The 19607-nt window shown below is 40.1% G+C and overlaps 1 protein-coding gene across 2 annotated transcripts in view; it reads right to left on the bottom strand.

The window, feature by feature from the left end:
• The window catches only part of ankfy1 (ankyrin repeat and FYVE domain containing 1), a 78331-nt gene that overhangs the window by 34119 nt on the left and 24605 nt on the right, over positions 1 to 19607 (bottom strand). For both annotated transcript variants that reach the window (XM_078548718.1, XM_078548717.1), the window contains exons 5-15: positions 18901 to 19024; positions 15691 to 15840; positions 14967 to 15132; positions 11009 to 11213; positions 10413 to 10481; positions 10081 to 10277; positions 6109 to 6206; positions 4380 to 4602; positions 3497 to 3595; positions 2930 to 3083; positions 2478 to 2646 (exon numbers count right to left, since the gene is read on the bottom strand). In XM_078548718.1, the coding sequence (XP_078404844.1) occupies positions 2478 to 2646; positions 2930 to 3083; positions 3497 to 3595; positions 4380 to 4602; positions 6109 to 6206; positions 10081 to 10277; positions 10413 to 10481; positions 11009 to 11213; positions 14967 to 15132; positions 15691 to 15840; positions 18901 to 19024 (1654 nt within the window). The remainder of the gene's footprint in view (positions 1 to 2477; positions 2647 to 2929; positions 3084 to 3496; positions 3596 to 4379; positions 4603 to 6108; positions 6207 to 10080; positions 10278 to 10412; positions 10482 to 11008; positions 11214 to 14966; positions 15133 to 15690; positions 15841 to 18900; positions 19025 to 19607) is intronic.

Raw genomic sequence — 19607 nt, 5'->3', positions numbered from 1 at the left:
CTGTTTTGTAACAACCAAAATACTGCCCTATCTTGGCACAAACCAAGGCTAGAAATGGCAATCTTCGAGGATCTGTGGCTCAATTTCTCAAGCTAGACCAGCCTTGCCAAGACAGGTGACTTTTACACACAAGCACTTTAACTTGATGAAAAACAGCAAACTATAATTTTGATTTCTAACCTTCTCTAGTGCTGCTAAAAAGGAAGAGGAATTTAGTTCCAGGATATAGAATACCATACAGGATATATCAAAACTCTACATAAAAATATGCAACATTACACAGCTAGTGGAGCCACATATGTCAATGTGCTTGATCCACAAGCCTACATGTGTTTATAGTTTTGGAAGTACTGAGTGTGATTAAAGATTAACATCTGCAGAGCCCAGTCCAGTGCAATGAAATACAGGAGATTAAATTTTTTCTCCTCAAGCAAGTCAACAACAGTGTTTCTACATTGATCCAAAAATCTAATTCTCCTACTTCCAAAAGGCCTAAAAAGATTGTGATTTGGTAGCTGGGCTTTGGGATATTAGTTACAGAGTCTAAAACATGGCTCAGGGTACACGGCTTTTATTGAACTATCCTGGCCTCCATGTAAAATTAGCCAATTGTTATAATTTGCAATTCCAATGTTAAGGGTTTACATTACCAGAAGTGACCTACAGGCCATTTTGCAATTCCCCTTTCATCCCTCCCCATGTCCTGCAGGCACCAACAGAATAGGTACTGTCCATCCCCCAGTACCTCACTGAAGTTAGTTATGGGGCAGTATTGCCCAACCTTTACTCAAATAGTATTGATGTGTTAAAATTCAACCCACATTCCACTTGCTGTTGGCAAAGCATTTCAAACAATGAAGGTTTGCAAATCTGGCAGATTAAAGTTCAATTCTAATCCTAGAACTGGTTTACATGTAATTCAACACAGATCAAGTTGTGCACTTGCTGGTTTTATAATCCTAATCAACACAGTGTCACCAAAGACAACAGCAGTAAATAACTAAAGGCATTTAAAGCAACACTTCATATAACAGACACCACCAAAACACAAAACTGCATTATGCCAACTTGCTTCAATTAGTATCACTAGCTTCTGGTTAGAAATTATGGATCGAAGCTCCATTCTAAACATATCTGGGCTAACCAGCTGGGTCAGCACTGAAGAAATTATACTGTCAGAAGTGTTATCCTGCCTACAGGTTCAAGTGTGAATTAATGCTGCATTTGGAAGCGTTAGCAATCTGAAAATATATCAGATTTCCCGAAGGGATTTCACCTTCACCTATTTTGTGATATCTAGAATTCTGGCTCCATTACAATCTGCTCAATTTTGTGGGATTTTAGTTAATACTCAGGAGTGATGCACCCTGAGCTTTCCTAAAGTCTACCTGCAAAAAATTACAGGGATGGAAAATTATCTTGGCTTCTCTTGGTACAGGGAAGAGAGATAGGAGAAAATAAGGCAAGGCTGATGATGGCATGCACATATATGAGTATAGAAGTAAACAGATATGACCTAATTGCCATTACAGAGATGTGGCTGCAGGGTGACCAAGGCTGGAAACTGAAAGTTCAAGGGTATTCGGCATTTAGGAAGGATAGGCAAAAAGGAAAAGGAGGTGGGGTAACGCTGTTAATAAAGGATGGTATCAGTACATTAGAGAGAGAGAATACTAGATCTGAAGATCAAGATGTCAAATCAGCTTGGCTGGAGCTAAGAAACAGCAAGGGGCAGCAAACTTTGGTAGGAGTTGTTTATAGGCCACCAAATAGTAATAGTAATGTAGGGCATGCTATAAATTAGGAATTTAGAGGTGCATGTAGGGTAATACAGTAATCATGGGGGATTTCAATCTACATATAGATTGGGTAACCTAATTAGCACTAATGCTGAGGGCGACAAATTCCTGGAATGTGTAAGAAAAGGTTTTCTAGAACAGTATGTTGAGCAACCAACTAGAGAATGGGCTATTTTAGATCTAGTATTGAGCAATGAGAAAGGGCTAATTAATAATCTCGTTGTAAAGGAGCCTTTAGGGAAGAGTGACAAGATGATGATAAAAATTTTACATAAAGTTTGAAATAACATAGCTCAATCCAGCGAGTGAAAGGAGGCTTGTGTACAGGACTAACACAGGTTTAGACTCGTTGATCTGGGTGACCACTTTCTGTGCTATAAGCTCGACACAAATCTAAAATTCTTTTAACAAGCAGAACCTGTAGAATGACATGTTGCAGGATTGAGAGATAGGATTAATGATGGGTTTCCCATTCCTGATAGAGGTGGTTTCTGGATTGGTGCATCTATTTTTAACAGCCAAAGGCTGGGATGGAGGTGGCAACAGTTCACAATTGAAGACCTTGCTTTCTAGAAGAAAAATAAATTGCATTTTAAATCTTTCTCCAACTGTTTTGTTGCATGGGCCTGAAGTCTTGAAGCTATGAAAAGGACTCAATTCAGTATTGAGTGCACTCACCAGGGTGGAGGCTATATCCTCAAGTCCATTCTCCAGGGCTAGCCACAGTGGTGCATTTCCCTTCTCATCTGGTACAGCCATATCTGCACCACGGGTACAAAGAGCATCAACCACAAGTGGTAGCTGGTTCTTGATGGCCAACTGAAGAGCTGTCTCACTGTCACGGGTCCTGTCAAAGATAAACAAAGAAACATCAAGATACTAAAAAAGGGAGGGAAAAGATAGAATTAATAAGATAGCAATTTTAAAAAAATTCTGATGAAAGGCAAACCCAGGATGGCCAAATGTAAATGTATTTTAGGGGGAAAAAAGGATATCAGAATGGGAACAAGAGAGTCACAAATCACAATGCTGGCCTTTTAGCTTGTGCAAAATCACATTGAGAAAGGATATAGACCACTCTTTGCAACTTACATATGCACAATCTATGTACTATACAGCATCTCACTTACCGAACATTTATATCAGCCTGGTGCTCAAGGAGGAAGAGGGCACTCTTGCTGTCTTGCCTCTGAATTGCCATGTGCAGTAGAGTCTGACCGTCAGACATGCAGTCGTTAATGGCAGCCCCTGAGCCCAGCAGCTGTGCTGCGATTGTATGCATGCCTGCAGGGAGAGTGCAATCAGTCCTGAGGTTAACCTTTAAGACTTCAGGGTGCATTGCAGGGTGAGAAAAGCCATGGCATTATTTAAAATTTAACCTTTTGTTTTTTTTTCTACCTCCCCAAATATCTTTTAAATTGATGTATGCAGATTAAAGCATGTCATACTTTTAAAAAGACAGGAGGCAGCATGTTTCATTCATAAAGTAACCCACTGAATTCTCAATTGTTCTCTGGTAACACTAAATCACATCACAACAGATTTCAAGACATCACCCCACCTCTTCACAACAGGTTTACCCCCAGAATGCAAGAACACCCACTTCAGCACGTCACTGGAGCAGAAACATGTAAGACTTTCAAAAACGTTACATGTACAAAAGGAATAAGATTAATATAAAATACATTTATAGTTACCTGTCCACAGAGCCAGCCCTAGGACTGTCTGATCTCTTGAATCTTTGAGGCTGAAGTCAGGAATGATTTGCAGATTACTGGCAGCGTGAAGTGCATTTGCTGAGTTGATTAAAAGGACATAATTAGTTTTCTTCATCTCTCAGTTTTCCACAGCAAGAAGTCATATTCAATTAAGATTATTGCAAATGCTTAGAGCCAAACCACAGGGACCATTTGACTACCAGGTCTTGAAGTAACCACAGAGGCCTCTGACTTTGTAAGCATGTTGCAAGAGGAGAGTCATACAGATTTGAAACATTAACTCTGTTTCTCTCTCCACAGATGCTTCCAGACCTGCGGAGATTTTCCAGTATTTTCTGTTTTTATTTCAGATTTCCAACATTCGCAGCATTTTGCTTTTACATTACAATAAGTAACATTTTCAGAGACATTTCCCAGAATACATAGATAATATGTTTATGCAGGCGTGTTTTGGAATCAAAAGGTTTAAATTAATTTAAGTATTAATTTACTTTGTATTTCTGTGGTAATTCCCCAAAGTGCGGCACAATATTTCAATCAATTACAGAAAGAAAATGTCTGTCATGACTCAATGTAAACTAGCTTAAACTGATCTAGAGTATCAGAGTACTAATACTGTGCATTTAAGGAATACGTTAATTAAATATTTAATTATCACTGGTTAAATCTCTTTCAAAAAACGTTTCTAAGTCCCAGGGGGGGAAAAGAGGTGGGGGAAGAAGAGGAGTCTGGAGATCTGGACTTCCAGGTTTGCCCCACAATCTGTTCAAGCTATGTTAATTTGACTCCACACGTTGCCATTCATTAACACTTACAATATAGATGATATCTTAACAGCTTTGGGAAGGAGGAGTAAACCCACCTTTCTGCTCCAGTATCACAGACACCACATCTGGATGATTGTGTGCTATTGCCATGTGAAGTGGTGTCTGCAAATAGAGACCCTCCATGGAGTGTTGCGACACACCTGCACCAACAGAAAGCGGTCGTTTGGTTTGGATGTTGGGATTTGCTCCATGCTGCAGTAGTTCTACAGTGAGATTTGCTAGGCCATGACGGCAGGCTGTGTGAAGTGGAGTTTCGCCCTAAATAGAGCACAGTGAGAGAGAGAATAATACTACAGTCTGAGATTTACCATGGATGTGATTGGACTTTTCTTTGGAAAAACATTGTTAGAACATCTTGTGCTATGCAGAGCTGTTCAATGTGTGATCATCACCATTTGGGCCCTTTAACCTCATGGCAATGCTACGGTTTAGCATTTAGTATACAAAAAAGGTTTCTGCCACCCGGTAGCCAAGGACCATTTGTACCAGACCGGCAATCTTACTCCAAACAAAAAAGTACAGAAATTCCATGGAATGATATAGCACAGGAGGCAGCCATTCAGCTTACATCCTTAGAAATAGCTATCCAATTAATCCCAATCCCCTGTATTTTCCCCATATTCCTCCAACTCTTTTCCTGATCAAGTGTATATCCAGTTTCCCTTTTGAAGAATACGATGAATCCTACAAATATTATTCTTTCACCACACTTTCAGGCAGTGCATTCCAAATCAAAACTACATTAAAACACTCCCATTTGTTTCCTCATTCTTTGTCTTAAATCTGTGCTCTTTGGCCACTGATGCTTCTGCCACCAGAAACAGTTTCTCCATGTCTATAAAATACCCTCAATTTTGAACATTTCTTTAAATCTCCCCTTAACTTTCCCTGCTCAGAGGAGAACAATCCCAGCTTTTCTCATCTTCACATCACTGACGCCCCTCATTTACTAGAATGGTATCTAGGATATTCTTTGCAAGATATGGGAGAAACAGAATTTTACATTGAGACAGTAAGGGAATACCATATTATTGGAAGGTTTACTCTGCAGATAACTGCAGCTGCTGGAAAATTCATGCCACAAACTGTAGTCAGTCACTTTTGTCAAAGCTGGAGATAGGAGTTGGAGGCAAAAGAATTCAATGGGCAAATGACAGTGTCAATGTCAAAACCATTTAAAGATAAAGCATGAAATACATAAAAACACAATTGTAAACATCTGGAAAGACTGACACTCTTTCCCCTCATTTTTGACCTTTACTTTCTAAATCAAGCTATAAGCCCTCGGTTGCAGGTCTGTGGACAAGACCAGGTTTTCAGCCTCACTCTCCCTGTCAAATCTTGTCCACACATTCACCAGGGTAACTTGATAAGAAATCAGGGAGAAAGACCTTTGGATTAGGGTGGAAGGAAAAATTGGCCAAAGTCAATTTCAGACTGGCTGACACCACAAACCAAGTCTTAGGGCTCTTCTGTCTGACTACTTCATCAACATGCTGTGTGACGCAGTTACCCATTAAATGAGGGAAATGTTCGTGTCCAGGTGAACGTGTGTGTTGAAGCTACTGAAGCAGTTTCATATCCTGCTTCGGCCACTCTTTGCATCACACAATGCCCTGGAGCAGAATTTAACAAATTAAATGCAGCCCAATATATAAAGGGGAAGCTGTAATTCATTGTGTTATAAGGTCATTTATCATAAGGTTTTCTCCATTATTAAAAATCAAGACAGCATTTCCTTGAACATTAATTTCAAAAACTCACCAAGTGATTGGTGTGGTTAACCTTGGCTCCATGAGCAACCAGGAAGAGTGCAGCAGCTTCATTTTCAGTCTCTGATGCTCTTTGCATCAAACAATTCCCTAGCACAGAATTCAAGAGGGTGAAATGTAGTTCACTGTATTAAAAGCCTCTGAAGAGGATAGTGGGCTGGGAAGACTTCCCACAGGTTACCATATTATTTAAATAAATAACATCTTCATTTACATTTATTCTCAAGTGCACTTGTCAATCTCCTATGGTGATTTCCATAGGGAATCAAGGCCAAGTGTAGTGTTCAGAGGGTGGGGAATAATTGAAAGAAATTCAGTCACCATTTTAAAAGCCACACTGTTATTACCTGAATAGCTAGATTTTGCTTTGTTAGTTAAATAGCAAACTTTACAACAATTTGGGAAACAGTTGTTTTCAGGATAGGAATTTTTCTGCAGCATAGGCTCAGTAGTTAGAGGGTGTAATTATGGCATGACATGTTTACATAGGCAGTAACCATTATAAACACAACCATAGGAATTTATAGTGGAAAAATTAATAGGGAGAGCATGTGGATGCAAGAGTTTTAGATGGATTAAGGAACATAATATATATAAAATACTGGATATGCAGCTGAAGCTCGGTAAGCTCCAGGGCTATGGGCCGCGTGGGAGGCTTGGTGGCTCGTTTTTCAGCTGGCACAGACAATCTTTCTACATTTTCTAAATGTTTGTTAAGGAGGAATGTGCAGGGATGTGGGGAAGAGAACGAGAAAGTGGCAGTATGTTAATTGTTCCTTAGGAGCCAGCACAGACGTGATGGGCCAAATGGCCACATTCTGTGCTGTAACATTTCTATGATTCTATTCTATAAATACTTTTCTTATGAACTCTACTAGAAATGACTCCCACTGGCACTTTTGTGCCAAACAAACACTGAACTGAGAAGTCATCTTTTCATCTTGATCCATTAAAAAAAACTCTAAAATGATTGAACAAAGATCTATTCTGGAAAGTTGTGAGAGAACAACTGAGAGATGCTAAAGAGCTGGGTGTTTTCCCAGAAGTGGCTAGGCCATGAATCGGGGAGTTATTGGTTGGTCGGTTGAAAAGAAACTCTAGAAAGATTATGCCATCAGGACAGTCATGGCCCAAGGGAAAGGATTCGCAGAAGTGTGCCTTACTGATGATAATTGTACCTGTGAAACTCAGTGGGTGAGGGGGGGTCTGCGGTAGGGTGGTGAAAGCTAATGCTTGATAGGGCTCCTGACCTACTCTGCATGAAAAAGAACAGCATACCGTGGAGCTGTGTAGGTATGTAATACTGAAGGGAAATGCTTGCGGTTGCACAACACATATACTTGTATCGACTATTTAAAATGAAAATTACCGTTTTATTTGAAGTATCATTTGTCTGTTAATGTTTGCATTGGTTCTGATTCGTGTAAAGTAAAAGCTACAACAAGTGAAATCTTGTTGGTAATTTCTTCATTTGGGGTCACTCAGTAAATTTGGTTATTTTGGTTTATGGACCACCCACAGGGATTCTCATTCTCAATTCTCAATCACCAGGTTATAGAGGCACACTTCGATCTTGGGGAAACTTAGAAAACCAAAAAGGCAACCAGAGAGGGTGAAGGGAAATATGAAACCTACAGCAAAATAGCAAACAAGATTAAACAAGATGGTCTCCTCTAGCTATGATCACATCAGCCATACTCATGACTGACCTCATAGGGCACAAACAAAACCATTTCTTTCATATGGGGCAGCAAGATAAATGGGCACTTCTTAACATGCTGCTTCGTCACAGATGCCATGCTTTGGATGAGGTGTTAAAATATTTGCTTGCTCAGGTGGACAGAAAACATCCTCCATCACCTTTTGAAGCTTTAGGGGTTTTCTAGTGCCCTGGTCTCCATTTATCTTCCAAACCAGATTAAATGAGTCACTCATTGCTGTTTGTTGGTCCTTGTTGTGCTTAAATTGGTTGTCACATTTCCACAAAGCACTTTGGGATGTCCCAAGGACTTGAAAGGTGCTATATATGCAAATTCACTCAAAGTCCCTCAGCTTTTATGCATTTCTTTAAATGGGACCATTTTGAATGATCCAGAAATCACTCATGCATATCATAAGCAACCTGACAATGCAAGAGGGAGACTGTTCACACCCTCATGTCAGAAATGAATCAGAACTCCCACTACATGGACTCCTGTGCATAAAAAGTGCCAATACAGAGAGAATGTTTCGTTTTGTGGGGAAGAGCATAACTAGAGGCCATCAATATAAGATAGTCACTAGGAAATCCAATAAGGAATTCAGAAGAAACTTCCTTACTCAAGAGTGGCAAGAATGTGGAACTCTGCTTCAAACATTCCGTGGTAGCAATAGTATAGATGCATTTAAGTGGGAGCTAGAAAAGCATTTGAGGGAGAAGAGAATAGATGTTTACGATGGCAGATTTAGATGAGGAAAGATGGAAGGAGGCTTGATTGGAGCATGGGCTGAATGGCCTGTTTCTGCACCATACATCTTATCTACTATAATCAGCTATGGAACCAACTATAACTGTAAGCTCAACTTGCAACTGTAAGCCCTAAAACTAATGAAGACCTTACTGTGATGAGCCATGGCACTTGTTTTTTTGAGAGGCTTTCCTCCACTATCTAACTAAGGAGAACAGGTGGGTGATATTGCAGAGAGATCATGACAGCCACGGCTGCTACTGCTCCCTGGACAGCCCAAAGATATAAACGAAATTCACAGAATTATTACAGCGCAAAAGGTGGTCATTCGGCCATCCTGTCTGCACTGGTTCTGAATGAGCATTTCATCTATTGCCATTCTTCTGCATTCTACCTGTTATCCTGAGCATTATTAGAAAAGAAACAATCAACTAATTCCCTCTTGAACTGAACCACCACAAACTCAGGCAGTGCATTCCAGACCCTAATGACTCATGTGAATTTTTTTTTTAGAAAATCATAATATAAATCAAGCAGGGTCAGAGCCAGCATGGGTTTGTAAAGGGGAAATTATGTTTGACTAATTTATTAGACTCCTTTGTGGAAATAACAAGCAAGGTAGATAAAGGGGAACCTGTAGATATACTTGGATTTCCAAAAGGCACCACATCAAAAGGTTATTTCACAAAATAACCACCTGTCATGTAGGCAGTAACACATTAGCACGGGCAGAACTTTCATTAGCATCTTTCAGAACTTCATAAAGAAACTCAAATTATCTAATTTATACTTGTTTGCAGGATGTGGGCAGCAATGGCAAGGCCATAAGGTATTGTCCATTGCCAACTACTCAGAGGCTGGTGGTAGGCCTTCACCGTGTGCTGATGGTGCTCCCACAATGGTATCAGGTCGGAAATTCCATTATATCAGGCCAGTGACAATAAAGGCACAGAAACATGTATCCAAGTAAGGATGATGCATCTTGAAGGTCATGATGTTCCTACAACATTACTCCTCTTGCCTTTCTCAGTGGTAGGAGATACAGGGGACAGAGGTTCTATTCAAGTATCCTCAGTGAGTTGCTGCAGTGCATCCTGTTAACTGTGCAGAGTGCAGTCACAGTATGCTGGTGATGTAAGGGATGGATATCAAGCTGGGGAAGAGTGGTGCTCTTCAAGAAAACTGCTCAATCATGGGACGGCACTAACCTTTAAATGTGGCTACTCCCATCCAGGCAAGTGATGTATATGCACGCTTGTGAGTGGTAGGATGTGTGTCACTTTATTGTGTCAGAATACATAAAGCAGCTCCATCAATAGTCTAGTTTCTAATCACACCAAGCCATCTAGTATACACTAATGTCCCTCTATTTTACTGTGTGCAAGGACAGATTGTTGCAGTGCATATTACATTCCTGATTACACCGCAGCTTAAGAGGGAGCATTGGCATACACACACACACACACACACACACACACACACATATATTTTTCATAGTGTAGTTGCTAGTTTCTCACCCTTTGCATCTGGAGCATCTGGATTACTACCCTGCTTAATAAGTTTTGCTGCAAAACTGTTCTCATCAAATGAAGTGCCATTCACAACCGGAAAATCGTCAAAAGGATTCACGGACTGATCAGAGTCCACTGTTATATCCTGGAGCGCTAACCACAGCGCTGTGCTTCCTTCATGATCCTTCAGCTCCAAGTCACATCTAAAAAATAGTTGGCCAAAGACATTTAAAAATCAGGGCCAAATTGCACAACATGGCTAAAGCGATTTCACTTCAGAGATCAACACTCAGCCAATTTCTGAAGAAGCAATGATGAAATTCTTGACTCATACTTACTGCTTACACTGCAGTAACTGTGTGAAGACATACTCATTGCCTGCCAATATAGATGAGTGTAAGGGTGTCCTGTGTAAAGGAGGGAGAGGGGAGATGAGAGTTAACAACCAGTGTACAGCCTTGTGTTATGGCACTGCTACACACAATAAATAATCCCACAACGTGGAGAGATTTGAAAAGAAAGTTTTACAAATTTTCAATAATTAAACAATGAATCATTCGCAGAATTAAGCAACAAAGACTGTTCGCAGCTCCTCCTGATAACTAGTTGGATTCAGACATATGGTAGGATTAAGTTCAAGGACCTTACAATCCCAATTCAAAAAGTAGGATGACCAACCTGATGGTGTGGCTACCCTTATATTTACAATGGCACAACTCAAATGGAACACAGTTCTCCACAATACAATTACAAAGCAGAGAGAGACAGGCAGAGACTGAGAGACAAAGCGTAAGTACAAAAGAGCAAGTGATGAAGTGCAGGTAGCCCCCGGCCACACACACAGTTCCATTCTATCACAATTGCAGGAGGCTATATAGGAAAGATGTCAGAGGATAATATACTCAAAATAACCATTGTGACAATTGGTACTCACCGCCCTTTGCTGTCCTGCATATTGGAATTGGCAGATGCTTCCAAAAGTGCTTGTGCAATACGTGCCATTCCTGCCATTGCTTCCACCGAGTGTTTTTTTAGACTATATGATGCCACAAGGTGAAGTGGCGTTTCCTGCTCTCCATATGTAGCTGCATTTACACGAGCGCCATTTCGAATCAAGAAGCCAGCAGAAAATTCATCACCTGGGTTTAAAAGAAAACCCAACACATTTAGTTTCAAACCCACACATTATATGCGCCTATTCTTCCACTTGTAAGGAGAATAAAGATATCATAAATTAGTATTTGATAGGAATGTATATACCTTACCTTGTAATGATAAAATTAGAAGGGGACAGAAATCAAAAAGAAAGTGCAAGAACAAACTAGTTATATTCTATTCAAGCTGGGAAGCAGGCTATAGAAGAGAATAGAATGCTACACAACAGGCTGGCTTAAGGCAAGGGAAAAGAAAGTCTTGAAAAAAAAGACCAGGTATGTGAATTGCATTTACAGGAACTTATACAGCTGAAATCAATTTTGGTATGCCATATTGTTAGCCACCTCCAACTGTTGCAGTAGTTGCAAGTGGCTGGGAACCACGAGGACTTTTGAAAAGGTGTCATCAGCAATGGAGCGGTCAATGTCAAAAAGTTAGTGATAACCCCCTTGGACTGAGCTCCTGCGCTTTCTGGCTGCAGAATAACGGTCGCGGCCATGCTGAAGAATCCAGAGTGGACCTGGCCCCGATTCCCAGGGGCTTCAGCACAATGCAAGGGGTTTGTTTGCTAACAGTAAATTGAATGTGGAGGGGGTGGTGGGTGGATTGAAGGGGAGGGGCCTCAGCAGAGCCAAAAATCTGGATATTTGGGCAATTTGGAGAAAACTGTCGGACACCAGGATGCTTAGTGAGAAACGTGGACGCCAGGTCACCCTGGAGAAAATGCAATTCCATTGTGGAACTGGGTGGAGCATAAGCTTAAACAGTTGGCAAGTAACAAACTGAGGCACTACAGCACCAACCACTGGCAAAAGGGAGCTACTACCATATACGTTTTGTTGCAAAAATGTCTAATTTCAAATTTCATGATTCATATAATTTATGAGTATAGCTTTTAGCTTGGGGTGAAATTTTTAAATGCAAGATAAGAGGGTAAAAACCTGGGTTTGAGAAGTTGGTTAATACGCCGAAGGTAATTACAATTCAAAGGATTGTCCATGTTTACTTAAAAAGGTTAGAGTTAGAGGTGTGAAAACAATAATCAAAAGGTGGTTCTCTCAGCTTTGCAATGGAGCCAGAGAGTCTGGTAAAAAATTACAGTTGGCTCCATTAAAGATACAAATTATTCATGTAATATCCCTGGATCGGAAGGGTCGCTGCCTAAGACCTTTCTGCCACAGTGCACCGAGGGACTGGGAACTGTTTAAATCCCCTCGGGCTGTACAGCTCAAAATGAATGTCTGCAAATGATTGTAATATTCATTTTTTGTATCAATGCATTTCGTGATACACGTTGTAAAAGTTGAACCTGATTGTATTTTTGTGTTGGTGATTTTGAAATGGTGTTGAAGATAATTTGTGAATAAAGTATATTTTTGCAAAAAAAGTAATATCCCTGGATCGAAGAAAGTTGGAAAGAGCTGGTAAATGAAGGAAGGTCTTTCCAGATCAAAGGGAAGGTTTGGAAATTGGGGGATAATTAGTTTAAATTTCTCTCTGGGACATTCCAGGTATGCCATGTTGCCATGGGGATGGATTGCAGAGAGGTGCCTAGGTCATTATCAACCTGCAATGTTAACTCTTTCTCTCCACAGATGCTGTCTGACCTGCTGAGTAGGGCCAGCATTTTGTGTTTATACTTCAGATTTCCAGCCACTGCAGTATTTTTGTAAGGAGTTTACCATTCCTGCTGACTAATTTGGGTTGGTGAGGAATGCATCATTGTTGTTGTCATTCTCAATCCTCTCTTACAATACCCAAGATTCGCCTGACTGATCCCTGGGGATTATCCTAGGAGATCTCAAATACATTAGGGTTATATTCTCTGGAGTTTAAAAAAAAGGTTAAACCTTATTGAAACATGTAAAATTAAGGGGCTTGATAGGGATAGATGCTGAGAGGAGGTTTCCCCTGACTGTGACCCCTAATTCTCGGAATCAACAAGTGGCCATTTAGAAGAGAGAGGAGGAAAATTTCTTTGCTCAAAAGGATTTTGAACTTTTGGAATTCTCTACCCAGGGAGCTATGATATTCAGGTATTGAGAATATTCAAAATAGAGGTCAACAGATTTTTTAAGAAGGGAAATCAAGGGATATGGGGATAGTGAGGAAGGTGTCACAGCTAAAAAATCAGCTATGATCTTATTGAATGTTGGAGCAGGCAAGAAGGGCTGAATGGCCTACTCTTGTTCCCTTTTGCGTTTAGGTTATATGGCCATAACCAGCCAGCAAATATACAAACCAAGGCACAACCGAGAAAAAAGAAACACATTTTCCAGAGTTTTGTTCTCGAGATGTGTCAATGAAACAGGATTTATTGCCCATTCCTAGTTACTCAGAGGATTTTAAAAGTCAACCACAGTGCAAATCCAAAGCCCTAAGTAGCTTATGGAAACTAATGAACCAATTGGATTTTAACAATCTAGCAACTTTCACGATTATTTTCCTGGTGAAAGCTTAATTTATTAAATTTAATTTCATTGAGGGGATGGTGAGGGGTGGGCAGAATTTGAAAGAAACTCGTGTTTACAGTCCAGTACCATAGCCACTAAGCCACTGGCAATTCAAAGCCATTAAAAAAGATACCAAGCTGTGTCATAAGGGATGGGTTTTTTTTAAAGTGTATTGAGCAATTCCAGGGGCACCTTTTTTTTTTGCTGATTTCAAACATGCAAGTTAGGCCCACGCCACAGTAAAATAGCCACTTGTTCATCTAGAAAACCTTCCTGCACAGTGCTACTTGCAAGATAGCCTCAACAAAGGGAATATCATACAAATAACGGAGAAAACACAGCTTTTCTAGGGAGGAAGGAGCGAATAATAAAACTTCATGTATGAAGCTCAACAGAAGCTGCAGGAGCAGGATCTCATCCTTTGATTAGATACCTCACAATCTTCTGAGCATTCACAGAGTTCAACAATTTCAGAACATAATTACTGCTTCTATTTTTTTCAAACAGCAGCTATTGGTAATGATCCAAATGCTGTCACTTGCACCTTAGAGTCATAGAGGTCTACCAGAAAAAGGCCCTTCGGCCCATCGAGTGCGCCAGTCAAACAAGTACCTCACTAGTTCCATTTTCTAGCACTGGGCCTATAGCCTTGCATGCCATGGCATCGCAAGTGCACATCCAAATACTTCTTAATACTTCTGCAGTGGCCTCTTACATTGTAACAAAGGAATAGGAGGCCATTCAGCCTATTCCATCATTCTCATCTCTCGATCAGTTTCTTTTGTCCCATTACAAACTCCCTTTTTGCCTCGCACCATCATCCCTTTTGTTATTTAATCTTATCTGCCTTCCACCCTATCACAGACCTTCCCTGTTCTTTCCTTCCTCCCTTCCTCACACTTTGCCTGTCTCTGTAACTTTATTAAAATTGTTACATCTCTAACTTTACCCAGCTATGATGAAAAGTCATTGACCTGAAACATTAATTTAGTTTAAGTAATGCCTGTGGGGGAAACAGGATGTTTCCAAAATTTCTGTTTTTATTTCTGGTTTCCAGCACCCACAGTAGTATGCTTTTGTACTTGTTTAAAAGCAGGCTTTCCAAATTGGCAGGTGTATATTAACCAGTGAGACTCATGTCTTGTGTAATATTTGAACATTAAGTCAATCATACAATGTTGACAAGTCACCATCACACTTAGGGCCTGTGCTGAACTACATACAAGAAATGCACATTTTTTCAAGCCAACAATTCTGACCTTCAGTCCCATGCCATTACCTTACCTCTTTGGATAGCCTTGTGAAGCAAACTCCAGCCATTCTTATCCACCATGTCAACATCAGCCTTGTTATTAACCAATGTTGTTGCAATACTCTCCAGCTGCCGAGAGAGCGCCAAATCCAAAGCCAGGTCTCCATTATCGTCAAGTTCATTTAGTTTACCAGGTAACTGTAAATGTATTAGTGAACAAATAATGAGGACAAAATATAAAAAAAGAGAAGCTATTGACAGCAGTCAAAAAAAAAAGACCTTACATCGTTAAGCCTAACGGGCTAGAAATTACTACTGATGGTACCACACACAAGCTTATCTCACTCAGTAAATCCCTTTAACAGAGTCAATAATCTGTTTTTAAAATGAATTATACCTCAGTTAAAATAGTACAAATCCAATTATATAGGTTAACATTCTAAGCTACAGCCCAGAGGATCTGGCTCACCAGGCAGTTCCATTCTATTTGCACTCGTCCCTATCTAATTTGTCTTGTTGGAATTTTGTGAGCTTCAAGTTTTAGAAAGGGCAGTTCTGAGCAAGATGAAGAAACCTAATTCAGTACACCGAAGTCAGTTTTATCAGGAACTTCATGCACATATATCCCCATTATTTTGCACGTAGAGTATCTGAGGAACTAGGTACAAGATTCCTCAAAGTTACATGTGTAAATCGTTAGGACCACCTGAACATAGGCCATAATACATTACTTTGGTTAATAGAAGGTGCTCGTACCTGAGAGTCCATCGCAATGAGGTAGAGAAATACAACATCCTCTCTTTCCACTTTGATAGCTTTATGCAAAGGGTATTCAGTCTTTGATTTAATCATTTTGTACAACAAAGGAGCAGTCATGCTGCTGAAATCATCCTTCTGCAGATCATCCTAGATAAATAAAAACAGAAACTGCTTTTATTGGTAAAGTAGATCATAGCTAATCAATCCAAAGGGATTTTTTTCCCATTGCATTTTTGCCATTTCTTCCATTCAGCTTGCAACATGTAAAAGCTATTTATTCAACTTACATTTCTGCAGCACTCCTCACATCAGGGACACATCCCAACACTTTATAAGGGACGGAGGAGAAAGGAGAGGGGGAGACTGTAGAAAGGGCGAGGGAAACATTCAAGGATGATGGAATTGTTGGTGCCAAACAATAGAAGAACTTTAAACACAGGTTTTGGTAATGACCTGGAAGAGTGGTGGAAGTGAAGGTGATGAATAATTTCAAAAGGAAATTGGAGGTGCATTTCAGGGAAATAAATTTACATGGCAATGAGGATAGACTAACTGGGGATGAACTGGACTGCTCTACAGAAAGCCTGCAAAAACTTGAGCCAAATGACCTCCTCCTGTGCCATAATGACTCCATAACTTGAAGAGGGAGTGAGCTGCAGTCACAGAATGTGATTGGATGGTGTGGTCTCAGTGCTGTGGGGGGCAGAAACCTGATGAACAGCTGGAACAGAGAGCTTTTGGAGTTTAGCTGTGAGGTAATGATGTGTGTTTTAAAATTCATTTACTGGGCATCATTGCCAAGAGCATTTATTGCCCATCTCCAATTGCCTTCAAGAGATGGTGATGACCAACCTTCTCCAATACAACTAAATGGCTTGCTTGGCCATTTCAGAGGACAGTTAAGAATCAATCACGTTGCTATGCATCTCAAATCTCATATATAGGCCAGACTGAGTAAAGGGGTCAGCTTTTCTTCCTTGAAGAGTTAAGTGAGCAAGGTGGGTATTTGAAAGACAATCCAGTAGTGTTATGGTTACCATTACTAATATTGGTTTTTATTACTGATTAATTTAATTAATTGAATTTATGTCCCTCAGCTGTCATAGTGGGATTTAAATGCATGTCTCTGGATCAATAATCTAGGCCTCTTGGTGGTTGTCCAGTAAAGAACAACAATGGTACTGTAGCCCCTACAGGTTACAGCTTCATTCTCCAAAAAAAAGTCTAGAAATGAACGACATTCTTACATCACAACAGTTCAATTCCAAAGTACTCCATTGCCTTTAAAGCACTTTGGGAGCCCTTATAATTATGAAAGGTATGACAGAAATACTTTTCTTTTTTCCATATTATAAAAGTCTCAAGTCTCTTCCATGGAATTTCTACCACTGTTTCGCAATGCTTGGTATCCTTGCTACAAAAAAGTGGAAATTGAAATTCCATTACTGAAGGGATTATACTGTAATTGGAGTCACTCAAAAGCTAGCAGTGTAATTAATGTGCCTGTGGATCTACAAATAATCTTAGTAATGGCAAAAAAATGCATGTTTTACTAATCATAAATCCACAGGTACTGCTATGCCAGGGTACAAAACTACAACGACGTTTTTTCTTCCCAAAATCAACTAATGGCTGACATTATTTTTTTTTCTTCCCCTCGATCCCTTAGGACACATTTCACACCTGCCCAAACAGTCAATCCTCATGGAAGCAAAACAGCAAATGAATAAACAACCTAATAATTTGTATTTGGTGATGTCGATTGAGGGATCGATGTCAGCCAGGAGAATGGGAGGATCTTCAAATAGCACCACAGACTCTTACATCCAACTGAACAGCTAGAGGGGGACTCAATTATACAGCTCATCCGAAAGGATCTCTCTCTTAAGACAAAAACAGAAATACCTGGAAAAACTCAGCAGGTCTGGCAGCATCGGCGGAGGAGAGCACAGCCAACGTTTCGAGTCCTCATGACCCTTCAACAAAACAGTTCTGTTGAAGGGTCATGAGGACTCGAAACGTCAGCCATGCTCTCCTCCGCCGATGCTGCCAGACCTGCTGAGTTTTTCCAGGTATTTCTGTTTCTGTTTTGGATTTCCAGCATCTGCAGTTTTTTTGCTTTTATCTCTCTCTTAAGAGGTGTGGAGGCCAAAGTTGAATCAACTTCAGCTGTGGCTGAGATCAACTAACAGCTGACTGGGAAATCAAACCTAGCACCTCTTGGGATTATATAGTTCAGTCATTCACCACACTAACCTGCAGAGACAGAGCACAATGACATTTCTAACTATTATCATGGTATTTACTGTGTACCTTGGATTTTGTAGTTATCAATTCTGGGAGAAAAGAAAATGTTCCTTCTACCTCCAAATAGCAAGGAAAATGTCCTTAGTGTGGTATTTTATTCATAATACGTAAAATGTAAACCCTATTTCAAAGTTTTGTATGAATTTGTGTCAGCAGGATAATGTTGAGAAAAACTGTCCTGTGTCAGCACCAAGCACTCTTCAGTTACAGCACAGGGTCTTCTCTGACCAAACCAGCTCAGTTGCAGCACAAAGTCTTTCCCAATCAATCAAATCATTTGTAGCACAAAGGTTTCCCCAGTCAAACACATCAGCTGTTGCACAGGGTTTTCCAAACTGGTTGCTCAATACTGAAGGCTATTGCAAATTAGGAACTTGTCCGAGAGATTTGTTTTTTTTAAAAATCTGACCTAGGGTCAAAGCCACAGTGGAAATTAATTTTGATGGCAGAAGTTGCCCCATCTAGTTCTTTAGTTTAAAGGAGGGGGGTGGGGTCACAATAAGCTGCCATCCTTGGATATTCCTCATGCAGGTCGCTACAGTTAAATAAAGCAAAGGTAGATTTGTGAACAGCTCATCTACCCACTCAATTTGGGAAATGATGCACAGCATTTCAATGTCACCCGGTTTGTGTGTTGTATTTTGCGGCCAACTTTATATTGTGCTCATTTAGTACACAGACAAAGCAACTTCGTAAAAAGTTAAAGGTTAAAGCACAGAATTCTCAACAAACATCTCAGACAAATTTGGAAGATAATCCAGGGCTGTGGCATAAAATATAACTTAGGTTGTGATATTTGGCATCTCACTTTACATGCAACTCTTGTGAAGTGCCTTGGGACATTTTACTACATTAAAAGATACGATATAAATGCAAGCAGTTGTTTGTCTTGTAACTCACCCAATGGCTGGCTATAATCTCAGAACAGTAGTTCAGCAACGTAATAGCATTCAGCTCCTCTGCAGTCTGATAGAATCGAATACAGTTCCTAACGTTAACCAGTGACATTACTCCTTTCTCACACCTGTCAGCAAGAAAAAGTACAGAATGAATATACCACTGTGCATGTGCAGACTACATGTTCAAAAATTATTTCATACTGCACTTTGCCCAAATCGTTTCTTGGCCACCAGAAATAAAAGAGGTAAGTGTTCAGATTTATGATCCCTGGTCACAGCACTTGTTGTACATACTTAGTGAAACAAGAGTAGCCTAGTCCCCTTAATACCAACGTCTTAACACAGATAAAAAAAGTTATTTTTCTTTGCATTTGAACAAACCTGCCTGTGTCAGAGACTATATGTAACTCACCAACATGCAATCTGTATTTTCATTCGATTGTCAAGGTTTCCAAAGGTGATAAACCTTACTGAATTTTTTGTAACAACAGAAGGAGTAAATAAAGGAAAATGAAGTGAACGTAACATACATGGACTTTCAAAAGGTTTCCACTAAGGTACTGCATGTAGACTCATGACTAAAGGTCAGCACATGCAGAGTCATGGGACAAGTTACCAGTCAACTATGAACAACTAGTTACAAAATTGAACAGTCAGGCTTAAATGGTAATTATTCAGACTGGCTGAAGGAAGGTAGTAGCATTCCAC

The sequence above is a fragment of the Cetorhinus maximus genome, chromosome 9, assembly GCF_964194155.1.
Source record: "Cetorhinus maximus chromosome 9, sCetMax3.hap1.1, whole genome shotgun sequence".
NCBI lineage: Eukaryota > Metazoa > Chordata > Chondrichthyes > Lamniformes > Cetorhinidae > Cetorhinus > Cetorhinus maximus.
This window is presented reverse-complemented; position numbering and strand designations above follow the sequence as displayed.